Source organism: Choristoneura fumiferana, chromosome 13 (assembly GCF_025370935.1).
Source record: "Choristoneura fumiferana chromosome 13, NRCan_CFum_1, whole genome shotgun sequence".
Lineage (NCBI taxonomy): Eukaryota > Metazoa > Arthropoda > Insecta > Lepidoptera > Tortricidae > Choristoneura > Choristoneura fumiferana.
In genome coordinates this window covers 4,863,345-4,878,540 of record NC_133484.1, presented here as the reverse complement: position 1 = coordinate 4,878,540, position 15,196 = coordinate 4,863,345, and the positions used below count along the sequence as shown (strand labels likewise).

General features: G+C 38.7%; 1 protein-coding gene across 1 annotated transcript in view; it reads left to right on the top strand.

Moving 5' to 3' along the window:
* mask (multiple ankyrin repeats single KH domain) overlaps window positions 1-15,196 on the top strand; it is a 58,465-nt gene that overhangs the window by 2,516 nt on the left and 40,753 nt on the right. The window contains 3 exon segments of the mRNA XM_074096058.1: window positions 316-439; window positions 10,864-11,029; window positions 11,912-12,173. Of these exon segments, the coding sequence (XP_073952159.1) occupies window positions 316-439; window positions 10,864-11,029; window positions 11,912-12,173 (552 nt within the window).

Here is a 15,196-nt window from a genome sequence, read left to right as displayed (position 1 = left end):
TCATCCACTCAAAGCTTGATTGGTAGCCCTTAATTAAAAGGGATAAGTTAACTTTTGTTCATGTACTGTCTAATGCAAAGATATGTGTCTATACAAAGCACTCTAAAATATGTTATCACAGCCTTATTACGTCCGAATAAGAGTCTGTGGTGCATGTTTTTGAAGGTTAAATAAGTCCGTATTTTTGCACTCTACTGTAACTGTATCTCATCTGTTGTCAATAGTATTTCTTTCTGTCTTTTGTACAATGAACGGTTTACTTAAATACTGAGCATGTTTTGATAGAATATGTATTAACATCTGATGTGTCAACAGGCGGAGATGGAAGAGGAAGGCGGAGGTGCGGAGTCATCTAAGTTCCTACTATCCCATGACGACCCCGAGCGGGCCGTTGATCCCGAGATGCAGGCGAGACTGGAAGCACTCCTCGAGGCAGCTGGTGAGTTCCTAAGCTGTTGCATGTCTTAAAAAGACCATGAACTTTTGAGTTAACCTTTAAAGCTGCTGATACTGATATTACACATTTTCGGACAGTGTAATTACTTAATGTAGCCTACATGTGCGTTCACATTCCCACACATTGTGTGGGCACATTTTCACTGCATTTGAAGTAGGTATTCCTGGTTATTAAAAAATCAGAAACCAAACAAGGACTAATCAACCAACTGTTGAATAATTTTATTATTCAATGTATTATACTTTTCAATATATCAATCCTACCTACTTATCAATCAGCTTAAGTAAAGTCAAATAGAAGTGAATAGGGACTACTATAATTATTATAATCCTACTACTACTGTAAGTGCAAAGTTTTGCACAGTTTTAGGATTTGCTTGTGTATGTGTTGTCACTCCTTTCCTGATTTGAATGAAGTTTGATCCGTAGCGGGACGTCTAGAATAACACAGGTTAACTCATCTTTTCATAAGCCGCGGTGGCCTAGTGGTTTGACCTATGCCATCTCAAGCAGAGGATCGTGGGTTCTAACCCCGGCTCGCACCTTGAGTTTTTCGAAATTCCTGTGCGAAATTACATTTGAAATTTACCACAACCTTTAGTAGGTAGAGAGAGACGTCCAATCAGAATGCAGAGAGATTGGAGAAGCGTATGCCCAACTGTGCATGAATATGTGCTAATAGTTATGATGAAGTATTATTTTTGTACAAAAACACATAGTTGTTTTGCTTAAAAATTTTGGTCACAGCTCGATTGCCCACAAATAATTTGAACACAATCTGTTCAGTCATTTCCAACATGCCAAACCATAAAAGTATGATAATATCAACCAATAGAATGTTTGGTATCATTAACCAATAATTTCTAGTCTAGACACAGCCCTTATAAAATAACCATTTAAAAACCAGGAAAACCAGATAATTTAAAATTAACTGTTAAATTAGATTTTAAGTCATTTGAAACATTAATAGATACTTAATGGTTTGGTTCATAAGTGACATCACAGTTCACTATTACCATAACATCTACGAACTACATGATGCTGGCAAAAATGGTTTCCCAATAGGAGGGTTGCCCTATACTAAGAATATAATCCTGTTAAGAGGAAGTCCCATTTTGATAACACAAAAAAGTATGTAAATTAATCGATTATGTACGACAAATATCCATAGCCTATTAATGGTTTATTCCTTTCATGTCATAATTGAGTAACAATAAGCATGATTTGGTCTACTGTAAATAATTTGACTTCCACTCAATAATCCCGAAAAAATCCGATCTGATACGCAATAAACTTTACTCTATGTGTCCCACCACTCACCTCACAATATAGTTTAAACAAACAATAATATTGATAATATTATTGTTATTTAGCCGTATTTATCTTCTAAATACATTTTATGAGCATGCTGTCTGCAACTAAAATTGAGTATTACTTGCACTATGGAATCCCAATTTCGGGCAAGAGCCCACTTTTCCAAAATGAACTGATACCTAAGACCCCCATAGCCAAATTACTTTAAAAATCTCTAGTTTTTTCCTATTGATTCAAAATACTTTAAATAATTTAAACTTTGCGGTTGGTTAAGTTTATAAATTATCAACCCCAAGGAAATCGATTTCGACTCCAGGCATTGATATCGACGACTTTGGAAATCCCTGGCTTACAGGATACTGATACACAGACCTGATGGCAAAAGAGCCAAGATTGTTGTCACCTTGTAATATCATTGAATTTCCTGCACCTGCTAGGTATGACTAAAATTAATAAATGCGTTGGTTTATTTGCTAACTGTCTTAATCTGTTCCCAGAAGTTTTTAGATAGCAACATTATATTTTGAATCCAATATTATGTACATTTCAGCTCACTCTACCTCTATTAAAGAGTATGATTGATAGTGAACAAGAATATCTGAAAATTCTACAGTGCCAACATGCATACAAGCAGCAAAAGTAGCCGATCTGATCAGTCGCAAGTCAAAGACATCATTCTCTAATGAAAATACTCTAATTTTTTTTAGGGGATACGTTCCTCATGTTTTATGCGAGAGATATGTGATTTCTGCTTATTCGAAATAAGTTTTTGTTTTTTATAAGTTTTTTGCCATCCAATGTGGCAATGCTGCCAGCCTTCTGGTTACGCTACCCATAGGCAGCAATGTGGGGCAATTTTTTTTAATTTAGGTTTAATTTGTATACTGTTACTTTATATATATTGTGAATAAATTCAAACAATTACTTCAAATAAAGTATTTTTTAGTATTTTTTTGCTGACTGTACTGGCATTGTTATTCAAACTACATATCCATACCGAGTTTCGAGTCAATACCATAAACCGTTGAAGAGTTCCCTGCTGCGGAGACGATACTGGCCGGACCGCCAGATTTTTACTACCAGATTGTTGTATTAAATTGACCCCAAACTTGCATAAGTACTTATGCCAAATTCCTGCTCAATCAGTTACCAAGAACTACTTACTTACAAACATATGAACGTTGCAAGTTAAATATAAGCTTGTGAAAATAAACAGACGATCACAGATATCTGTCACACAATATAATATATCAACAACTTATAAGAGTGGTGAAACAGGCCCTTGGACTCTCAATACAACAGTTTAACTATGACTGATGAGTGATTTGTGCTCCTGTGCAGTCACCGGCAATATCGGATAGGACAAAGCACCCTAAAATGTCTGATACGGTACGTTCTAATGTCTTTGAAAAGAGTACTATTAAATACTAGGTATCTTTAAGCTTGTCCAGACCGAGCCAACCGCCTCGCGAGGCTAACGTTTGCCTCGATTTTGAACACTAGGGTATACAAGATAAAATCGCCCTTTCGGCATAAAGCCTCGCGAGTCTCTCAATTCGAAACCGGCTATCCATTATTTTTTTATTTCGTGGTACATTAGAATTTTGGAATGTAGTCGTTGCTAAGATAGAGATAGGGATCCAGTTGCTATGATTGTTAGCTTTTCATTGTCCGCATCGCACACGACGTCACGTCTAAGCAGACGCGGCAACGCCGCCGGCGCATTGACGTTTTAAGTAACAAGCGATTGTCCGGCGTAAGTTGGCGGACAATTACGTGTACTTAATATTTTTTTTAAACTACGGTATACGTTATTGTTAACATTTTTAACATTAGGATTTCTTAAAAACTATATTTTTTGCTCCTCTTTGTCATATGATTTTGATATCCGCTGATTTATCTACATAAATATACCACTTTCAAATAGCTAGTTACATCGACGCAAACAGGCAACCCCGCGGTTTAGGAACATTGATTTAAGTTTTTATGGTCATACGTCATACACGTACGTCACAACTGATTACGATTTGAGCGTACTTGTATTTTTCAAGTAACTACTTGATTTGCAATTCTATTGTACAATTATTTTATACGAGGGTCTAAGTTAGTTGATTCAGGGTCAAATGAATTTAATAAATTATTTTTGCTATTAGCTTTGGTCCCGTCTAACCTGAGGCCGTATTGTCTAACGGGCGATCTCTCGCGATAGCATTCACCATCTCTTTCTATCCCCATTCTAAACCTTGTAACAGAATGGTGTGTTGTGAAAACGATTGTGACTCCAATAAAGCCTCTAGTTACTATCAGGGTTACTATCTCCCGCTGCGTTCTTTCACTTGCGCCACGCCCTTTTGCCATAGCAATTGATATCCGCGGGCACCTTACAACAGTTACAACAGTCACGCTATGAACGCCGAGCCAGATGTTTGCCTGCTACGCGAGTACTCGATTCCACGATAACCAAGTGCTTAATCAACAATATGCGTAGAAAAAATATACCTAAACAAACAATAACATTTCTAATCGCGCGTAAAACGGTCTACCGCGTAGAAAACATTATCACGTTCAACCTTGACATTTTATGCAATTCACCAAATCAATAGCATAACGTAGTGTACACCACAGACTAGACACGACCTTTCTGAACAATTGCAAGATCACTAGTACTTTATAACGTGGCTGCATTTCTCAGCTGACCGTTTCTGAATAGAGCTTGCCATCGATCCTCTAAAAATGGCCATATTACTGATAACATCGTGGTATCGAACTCTGCAACGATCGGATCGTATATCTGATAGCGACATGTTATCCTACTTCAAACGGGCGTATCCAAAACTTAGCCACCAGAGGCTACAGCTATAAGAGCCGGTTTTGTTTCCTAGTCATCCTTGCAGAAGTTGTATCTAAGTAAATGAGACTTCAGAGACGTTGGAATGTCGACGCTTACTTTGATTGCGATACATATACGGTACTCTAACGTCGCACTATCGCTGATGCGTAGAAACTCCCTTATTTTACTAAGACTGGTTCAAGTTTGATAGAGTCAGCAGTGGAATAATTTCAAGATGCTCCGCGTCCGATTACAAGATCGAGTGTCGATGGCCAACCAATCACCCAACGATGACACCATTGTACGCAATTGAATGAAGACAGCTCGGACGTCGTGCAGCGTTTCAACTGGACATACGAAAGCTTAATGAACAGTATGGTACTGTCATAGATTGAGTTAAAGCTCTCATAAATATATTAGGTGCATGTGAACTGGCATCGCAATGTGCTTTCCATGTGAGGCGGAGTATACAGCTGGGTGGGTGTATTTAGTGAGCCATAGGAATTGGTTTTTGTGGTGACTGTAGTATGCGTGAATGTTAATAGTCCTTCAAAGGGCTCAGGCCTGAAATATCCGTTTTCCTAAAATGTATTTTTCGCAAAATGTCTGCTTTTCAGAATGTCAACACGTATTTTGCGTAATGTCAGCTATTTAAAATTGCCTGTCTCCAAGAATGACAGTTTTTGTATAATTTTCGCTTTTCAGAATGTGCTCATTCTCAAAATGTCTGCAACCTCAAAATATCCGCCTTCTTATAACGTTGGTATTCCAGAGAAATCTTATTCCCAAAATGTCTCCAATCATGGTCTTCAAATTTCATCTAAATCGGTTCAGCGGCAGGCAGCGGCAGTTTCGCATTTATTAGCATTGATTTTAGTAAAAAATTAAACTACGAAACCGTTTGAGAACGAAAAATATTTTGTTCTAAAGCAGTAATTTTATATTAGGTATCAAAGAGTAAGTATGCAAGCAATTAAACCTTTTACATTTAGAACATTCATTTGAAAATAAAGCAGACATTATTGGAAAACAAACATAACAAGACTATAGCTTATTTAAAAAACCGGCCAAGAGCGTGTGGGGCACGCCCAAGATAGGGATCCGTAGCCATTACGAGAAAAATCAAGTAATATTATGTGCGTTATAACACAATTAAAACACTTACTACAGTCTTAAAATCTATTACCAGAAAAAGAGCGTATCTTACGGCACTTACGTCCTTTTGTTGAGAAGCGCAGTTTTTCGGCAATAACTCAAAAACGGTATATCCGATCATGTTGAAAGCAATTTTCGTTGAAAGTATTTATTAAGCGTTACCTTTCCATATTTTTTGCTACTTTGGGAGCGATTATTTCCAATCTTACTATCTTTTCAAAAGAGCTGTCGAGTTATGTGCCACACGTTGATGCGAGTTAAATATTTTTTTCAACTTCTGTTACGTGTGTGGTGTGCCCCCCCTATATATAAATATTTATTATTGTAATTTAACTACAAGACTAAATAGCGGCTTTGACAAAACATCTGTACTCCAAATTTCATCGATAACATCTTGTAGTTTTCGAGTAAAATGCCTGTGACATACGGACGGACAGACAGACAGATGGACTTGACGAAACTATACGTAACTAACTATACCTTTTGAAACTATAACTTTTCTTTTGTTTTTAATGTCTTTTTGTGTTTTTTATTGTCAGTATAATTTGAATTTTACAGCGCATTGGTTTTACTGTAATTTTTTTTTGGCAAATAAATAAATAAATAAGGGTTCCGTTTTGCCATTTTGGCTCCGGAGCCCTAAAAAGTGAACATAACGGGAAAGCAGAACTTATGGTAATGCTAATATTATATGAATGTAAATATTATGAATAGACGACTTCCTGAGATTGTACACATTTTAAATAGCAGACATTTTGAGAAAGCTGACAAAATAGAAGTGCTAACATTGTGAAAACGCAGACGTTTTGAGAATTATACATTTTAGGAAAACAGATATTTCAGGCCTGAGCCGTTCAAAGTATGACATGTTGTGGCGCTTAACACGGATACGATCACAATAGATTAAACAACAAACGATTAATCTACTTTCGCTGAGATCGAATGAAAGTCAATAATAGTCTTAAAAGCTCAATCGATCGTTGCATAACGCCAGATAGCTATTTTATCGATGTAACGGAGACTAGATTGTCATTTCCGCATTGCTCTTCGGCTTTCAGCGAAATAATAAATTTATATAGAACTGTCGAGATTTACACTTTTTATTTTCACAACAAATCCACAAACAAAAGCTTCCATCGTTTCGCATTGAAATTTAGCAATTATATAACTGTAGATTGGCAAGATTTGATATATACATTGACGACCGGATGGCCAAGTGGTTAGAGAACCTGACTACGAAGCTTGAGGTTTCGGGTTCGATTCCCGGCCGGGGCAGATATTTGTATGAATAATACGAATGTTTGTTCTCGGGTCTTGGATGTTAAATATGTATTTATCTATATTATTATGTTTATCCGTTGCCTAGTATCCATTGTACAAGCTTTGCTTAGTTTGGGACTAGGTCAATTGGTGTCAAGTGTCCCATGATATTTGTTTATTATTATTTATTTATTGTGTTTAATAATGGCGCAATGATAATGATGATTTTGATGACAGTATTTTTCCGAGAAACGCGTCGAACGAAGCCCTTATTCAGAAATAAATATCTATCAACCCTCGTTTGAAACGTGTGAATGAACCACGATTGACTCCTACAATGGAGCTAATAACTGCACTAATTAACGCTCAATGAACTGGCGAGTTTGTTCACGTGACCCACAGGCCTTCGCCGTAATCGACTGATCGAAACACAATTCCAGAATTTACATAAATTCTCTTCTTTTTTATAGGTATTTATCATTGCAGTTTATGTTGGTTACCGACACGAACGTTGGTCACAAACGTACGCTAGTAATGCATAGTGAAATTGCTTCGTAACTGCGATGCTTTCTTACTTATGAGCCGTATTTCCCCACCGGCTGCGGACGTTATGTGACTCTTGGAAAGATCAATTTAAATGTCGAGCGTATTTTCTCGAAGGTTGTTTGAGACCACAGGATTCTGAGAGAACTGCCGCGGCTTGACTGGAAAGACCAATAACATGAAAAAGTCCAATTTGTGTAACTATGTAATTGAAATGTTTAAAAGATAATCAATTCACATGCCACCTTTCGCCAACGAATAGATAATTAATGATTAATAATTGACACTGTTCATGTACGTTTGCCCTTGTTGGGCATTATGTAGGTTCAGCGGCCGTTTCGGCGGTGATTTGTGCGCTATAGCATTTGTTGGGGCCGTTACTGACATTTGCAGCTGGACATGTAAATTGAATGTTGCTCGGTTGTCTTGCTTCATGGTATTTGAGTCCACGAGCGAGGAAATTAGCTAGCTCGAATCAGCGCCGCAATAACGAAATGCCATTATATTTATACATCGATGTCAACTTTGAAAGCGTAACAAGATAAGGGCCGCGCTACGTTGACTAATTTTGCTACAAATTGTATACTTATTTATTTCTAATACGCCCGTATTAAAGCCCCACGAAAATGACATTAAATTACGAAACATGAAAGTGTACATGATTGCATCATATGCAGAACTCCCACGGCCCTGTAGCTTCACTAGTATTAGTACGTGATCGCGCCCCATTAACGTATCTTTCTAACAGCTATCTGCTACCCCGTGCTTGCTTTTTGCTCCTTTCACAGAATAAAACATTCTCCCGATTCACACAAAACTTATACAATCCATCAACATCATCCCGCATATGAACCGTCTTTTCCAATTTCAATTTGAGCAAAACCTCTCATTCTGCTAATAATGCCAGCCCCACAATGACAGCTAAAACTAAGCGCTAAAACGAAAGCTCTTAGTCAACGATGTTATCACAATCCAGCTAACTTCTACGCGACCAAGCCATTGTTAGTAGTAGGTCTTAACTAGACTTCGTCTCAACACTACGCTGTATCTCCTATTGTATGCATAGTCGTGTATAATTTACTAGTCTGAGTGGATACAGTCGTTGTATAAGACTTTAACCCAATTTAAAAATGCAATGCGACCTAAATCTAACTCCATATTGTGGACATGTGACACGTCTGTCTGTATACCGAAAGTTTATTATTTGAGATATGTTTTTTTTTTAATCTAGCTAAATAGTATGCAGATAAGCAATGTAAACTGCAACATGACTTATTCTATACAATCCAAAATCTAGAATAATTTGGATTTTCCTGTTGTTGTTACTTAGCGCGTCCGAGTTTCAAGTGACCTCTTTTTGTGACGTCACTGCATCGCTACATCTCGAGATCGCGTCACGAGCACAGAGAAAATACAAAATATGCACCACTGTATCGCCGTGGCTCGGCCGACTATAACGTTATGCTTAATATAGACCCGGCTGATACAGAAATCAATACGCCATAAATACGTATAAATGCTTTAATCCAAAATCCGGTTTGTCCGTGTAAGCTCACGGGGAAGTAATCCTGTCTGTTGATACTGGAAAATGTCATTGATTTAATGTCCGTTTGATTGAGTCGGCACACATTATAGTTGCCGGGTTAAGACGCGTTTGCTTTTTTTTTAATGGCTATGGCTAAAGCCATAACAAACATAGCGTTCCGAGAGTATCATACATCATTATTTGTCCCAAAATGATCACTAGCTAACTGAGTCATATTTTTTCCACGATGGTATCGATTCGGCGTAAACGATGGCACTCAATAAATCATTTGTGTCATCATTAAAATTTTACTGAGATCCATTAAATAATACGATTATTAATCTATCTCGTCGTTACTAAATACAAGCACTTAACTGACTTTGTAACTTGAATAAAAATCATTTAAATATCCTACAGTAGTTTCGGACATTATGACATTTGGCTCCAACTGCGGCCGCAGAAGTCGTGTTAATTGTCCCTTTTAACATTTTTGTATTTATTTAACTGCACATCATATAGGGTAAGAGTTGGTCTCGCGAGATGTGAATCGGTCCCCCATGTGCCAGTGCACTTGAATTAATCTTCCGTTCAAAGAGCAAGGTTCATAACTAGGGCTACAATTTGTTAAATCACTCACGAAGGACTTCTCATGTCACAGATCTAAGTCCAGATAAATTTTGAATGAAATAAAACTTTGGCTTTGGAGATGCTGAAGTCTGTTGGATTCTCGGAAATTCTTGTTGACAAAGTTAAAATATGTGCATGAATCACATTTTTTTTGTGTGTGTGAAATGTGGCTTAATTGATTATGAATTTTGATTCTTCATTGTAACTTTTTCGAGAAGTTCTTGTTTAAAGTTGTTCACTTGCTTAAGAAAATATTTTATTAAAGTAGGTTGCAGAAGCGTTTGTTCAGTTATTTTAAGACCGCACGACTTCCTACAGGCTTTTTATAATCCATGATTAAATGTTTCTTTACCCAGGATTAAAAATGTTACCTTTATTTAACAAAAATATCGGCGCAGTATGTATTTTCTCAAATTAAGGAAGCGACGGTAGGTGGGGGTCAATTTTCATCTGTTTTGTATCTCAAACAGTTGACTCGCACTTGGCTAGCTTTTTAATTGAATCGGCTACGTACAGATACGCGTCCTTATGCCAGAGCAAATTCCGGGCGTGTTTATTGTATAGTAACTAAGCCCTATACCTAAACGATAAAATGTAAAAGTTTAAAGTCTAAACTTATTGCTGTTTTTCTCGTGACAAATTAATAATATTTAGAACGATTTTACTATAATAACATGCATGTTTTGTTTACTATTCTGTGGTTCTTCTCTGTCCGAACCTGCTGGATATTTGTATCCTTTAGGCCCAGGCCGCACTACGGCTAAACCGCCGCGGTTTTTAACCGCGTGACTTTTTCATAAAAGTAAACGTAAAACCGCCAGTGCGGTCGCTTGCATTTGTTTACTTGATTAACAAAGTCACGCTGTTAAAAACCGTGGCGGTTTAGCCGTAGTGCGGCCTCGGCCTAAACCCTAGAACGCACTATATGGTTAGCCGCGCGGTTTTAGCGTGCCGTCTCTTGAAAAAGAGAATCCGCCGAGCTGTTTCCACTAGACGTGCGCTGAGCGAGGATAGGTAAATGAAGGGTTTCTATTGGTTCATGACAAACACATTCCTCGCAACGCATCTTCACACATCTCTGGTGGAAACGCAAGTAAAACCTAATTTTAATAAATGAACGATTTATTGAACGAGTGTTAATTTTGTGCGGCAGGTATCGGCAAGCTGTCTGGCGAGGGCAAACACCTGGCCGACCCGGAGGTGCTGCGGCGACTGACCTCGTCGGTGTCTTGCGCGCTGGACGAGGCCGCTGCCGCGCTCACGCGCATGCGCAGCGACCAGCCGCCCGCGCACCACCGCCACCACCACCAGGACAAGCCGTGAGTACACAGACCTACTAACAGCCACCGGCACCGGCTTAACATGGAAGTGTAGTGTAGGAGAGGTGATACTTACACATATTGACCCCTAAAAGTGCGCCGAGATAACATGGAAGGTGAAAGATCAGCCCACCCCAGGCCTCCGCTATAGTCAGTCACCTACCTACATTAATATCTGCCAAAGCTGAGCGTGAAAAAATATCTGACACGTCGTACGGCCCTAGAAGTAGAGTCGTATCAGATATTTATGCACGCTGTGTTGTGTCAGATATAGTTGCTGGTGACTGTACTAGCGAGCACCACTATATCTCGAGAAGGTAACAATTTTCAACAATACATCGACCTTATGGTAGGTGGCATAAATCTGTATAGATATTTTTTAACGTCTTGGTAACGTTTATTGCGTCCTGACAACAGTATAGTGAACAGTGTATGACATGTTAGTCTATCTGGAATTCTGATTGAATAAAAAATAAAGTCGAAGTTCAGCGAACGGCAAAATGATGCCGGTTAAACTACGCCTCGCCACTTGTGCAAACGAATCTTACCTTATGCAGTTCAGAAAATTCCAGGATCGTATAGGGAGGGTTAGATCCTTTGAACGACGTTTAATAAAGTCCCCCTATTACTAAGAAGACTGACTTCCTGCCGCGTCACTCGCGCTCACATGAGGTCCAGACCCAACACATGATGACAATCCGAGATTGAGCCGCCCCGCCTCCTATCGGGACGGTCGCGTTCGAGTCTCACGATTCCCCCGCTCCGATGAGGCGTCGGCGCGGCTGTGATTTGTGAAGCTTTGATCTTATCTGATAATACCAAAAGCTATACATCATTCATAAAAAAAATGTAGTGTATTCATAGTGTTTTGTTTTATTGCAGCACGCAATGCGGTTCAACGGCGACTGGTACGACTCCGAGCGTAGCGGCGTCGGTGGGCGCGGACGGGGCGCCGTCGCTGGCGGAGGCTTGTTCGGACGGGGACGTTGGCACGGTCCGCAAGCTGCTGACGGAGGGACGGTCCGTGCACGAGACGACGGAGGAGGGCGAGTCTCTCCTGTCCCTCGCCTGCTCGGCGGGCTATTACGAGCTGGCGCAAGTGCTGCTAGCGATGCACGCGAGCGTTGAAGACCGAGGGATCAAGGTAATAGATTTGCTATTGTTGTCGTCTTGAGTGGCGAGACGATAAGATCCCCACAGTGTTGCCTAAATTGTTCGCCTAACGTCAGTTCTAACAATTATCTATGGCAAAGATTGTGTACAGGTTCTGTTATGTTTCCCTCGCCCTGGGGCCATCCGTAAATTGTACCAATTTTAATCATTTTGGTTGCCCTGAAAACCAGCGCCATGACTGAGAAAATTTTGGTGCTTTGTTTACTACTGTTATGTTTATATTAATATTTCATGTACAAACTTTTTTAACATCAAATAAATCAATTCTATTCTATTATATTTTTAGATACCGGAAATCTTTGTTATACTTTAGGTTATTATTATGAAAATCGTAATAATTTTGTTCGAGTTTCAAATTGCGAGAGCCCCTAAAAATGCCCCCTCTCCGGGTTAAACGTCAAGTAATTATAACAAATTCACATAGGGATCGTCAATTGTATACAAATAAAATTATATATAATGGTAATCCAAATACAGTAACATATTAACCAAAAAATAAAATTACAATGTCAAATTAGAATTAAATTGAAAAGTTATAGTAACAATAATCCTACTTATAATTATAAATGTGAAAGTTTGTGACGATGGTTGGATGTTTGTTACTCAATTACGTCTAAACCGTTGAACCGATTTAGATGAAATTCGGTATACACATTGTTTGAGTCCCGGGGAAGGACATAGGATAGTTTTTATCCTGGAAAATTGCAAAGTTCCCGCGGGATAGCGATAAACGAATACTACGCGGACGGAGTCGCGGGCAACAGCTAGTAATCAGTAAAATTAAAATACCTATGTCAACGTAATATCACAACTTGAAGATGTCGTACGTAAATACGACCTTTGGACTAGTAGGTCATTTGGTATAATTGTCCTGTGAACTTTTCTGCATCATACGCCGAATCTAGTGTTATTATAAGGCTAACTTTATAGTCTTACGGACATATGTTGCGGGCATTTATGTTTGCCATCTTTAGCGTTCGTCGTTCACACGATCCCGCGTAAACGTGACACATCCATTAGTCTAGCTAGACACTCTTTTGTTCCAGGTGCTTGACATTTTATTCAATTATCCATTTTTACCTTAATGTCTCTAGAAATGCGGGCTATTGTGGCATGAGGCGTGACCTCATAATGCGTATTATCAGTGGCGTAGCTAGGTAACCTAGGGACCTGGGGCAAATAAAAAAATGGGGCCCACTGCTATCAAAACTGGTAAGGTTTTTTGAAGTAAAATCATTATATATACAAATACTTTAAAAATGCTAAGCAACTTTATCATCAGCTATAAAGCAGAATTTCGAGGGCCCCCTGAGCTTGAGGGCCCCGGGGCACTGCCCCGCCTAGCACCTTGGTAGCTACGCCACTGCGTATTATTTTAATTTGTCTATAGAAACGTAATGATTAATTGAGTCAATGAGTTGAAAAAGAAATTGGCTAAATGCTGGTCGGACTTGCGCACTGAGGGTTCCGTAAAAATAAACTAAATCTTTTCACGATTTTAAACTGAATCCATACCTGATTATTTTTATATTTTGCTGCTAATTTTCCACGATTTTCTGAGAAAAGAAGTCTTAACAGACAGACAGACAGACGTTACGGATAACAAAGCGATGCTACAAGAGTTCGTTTTTTAGAAGCTTTAATTTAACTTGCAATGTTTGCAAATACGTACAGCCGTCGAAGAGCACAGTCAGCAAAAAAAATGTATTTCTTTTAATAAAAAAATTCTTTTAGGTATGTACTGAACCCTAAATACAATAATATTGCTCTATAATGTTGTTCTGCACCAGACCAGGAGGGCTGCTACGAAATTTGAAAAGCGAAGTTCGTATCGAACCTTCTCCACTCTCTTATTTAATATAAGCGACAGTGGGACGACAAGATACGAAGTACGAATTTTACACTTTGTCAAACTCAAACTCAAACTGACAACATTTATTGACAAGAAAAGCAAACTACATCACAACAAAACACAGTAAAAACATAAATAGGAGAATAGAGGAAAATAAGAGATATTGTGCTGTAGTGTGATGCCAAAAGGACTTGTAGTATAGGGCCAGACGTAGCATTCAGTGTAGTGGGTTTGTATAGCAACAATGTGTAAATTTGTCAACGTCAACTTATCAATCATCCGTTAGGATAAGCGAGCCATCGTCGCTTCACATCTGAGCCGCGTTAGTGCCGACGTAGAGAATTTCTTAATTAAATGTCGGGTCAAATGTGAGAGGAAGTTAACACTAATTGCATAACAATTTCTTGTGTGTTGAGTTGACGTATGGGTTTTGTAGAGGTCCGATGGTTCAAAATTTAAAATGACACATCAAGTATCAAAGATGAAATCAAAAAATATTCTGTAAGTAGGCCGCAAAGGGCAGTTTTACATGTCACTTTTTTATGCTACCAGCGCTTTCGGAAAGACCGTCATTGTCAAGAAGAATGTGCCGCAAGAAACTTGGCAGAAAGTAATGTTTTTGTAATAAGTCATGTTGTTGTTGTTGATAACAAAATTGAAAGATTAGTTGGAAATCTTCCTTATAATAAACAATGGGCTTATTCTCTCGCGTTGCTTGGACTACTTGTGTTATACGTCATGCCAGGATCTGCCATGCTATCACCAGTTTTAGTGCGATTCACATTGAGCGTACCGGGTCGGACGGCGTCCTAGGGCACTTTATAAGATTCCAAAGGGATTTAAAACGTCTGCGCAAACATCACATATCGTCGTTGCTACTGCAATACCGCGTAACTAGCTTTTTCCATAAGGTATAATTTTGCCGCGGCAGCCAACTCGCGCCGTCCGGTTAAGGTAATGGTGGAACTTCTATTGGAGGAAGAAGAAGACGATGATTTGCTGTTGTATTATTATTACAAACACAAAAGAAGAAGATTACCTACTAAGGAATTGTATTTAAATAGAGGCCAAGAAGGATCCTTTTCGCTATTAGTGAAGAAGCACCTAATAGCTGATGACTATATATTCAGGAAGTATTTTCG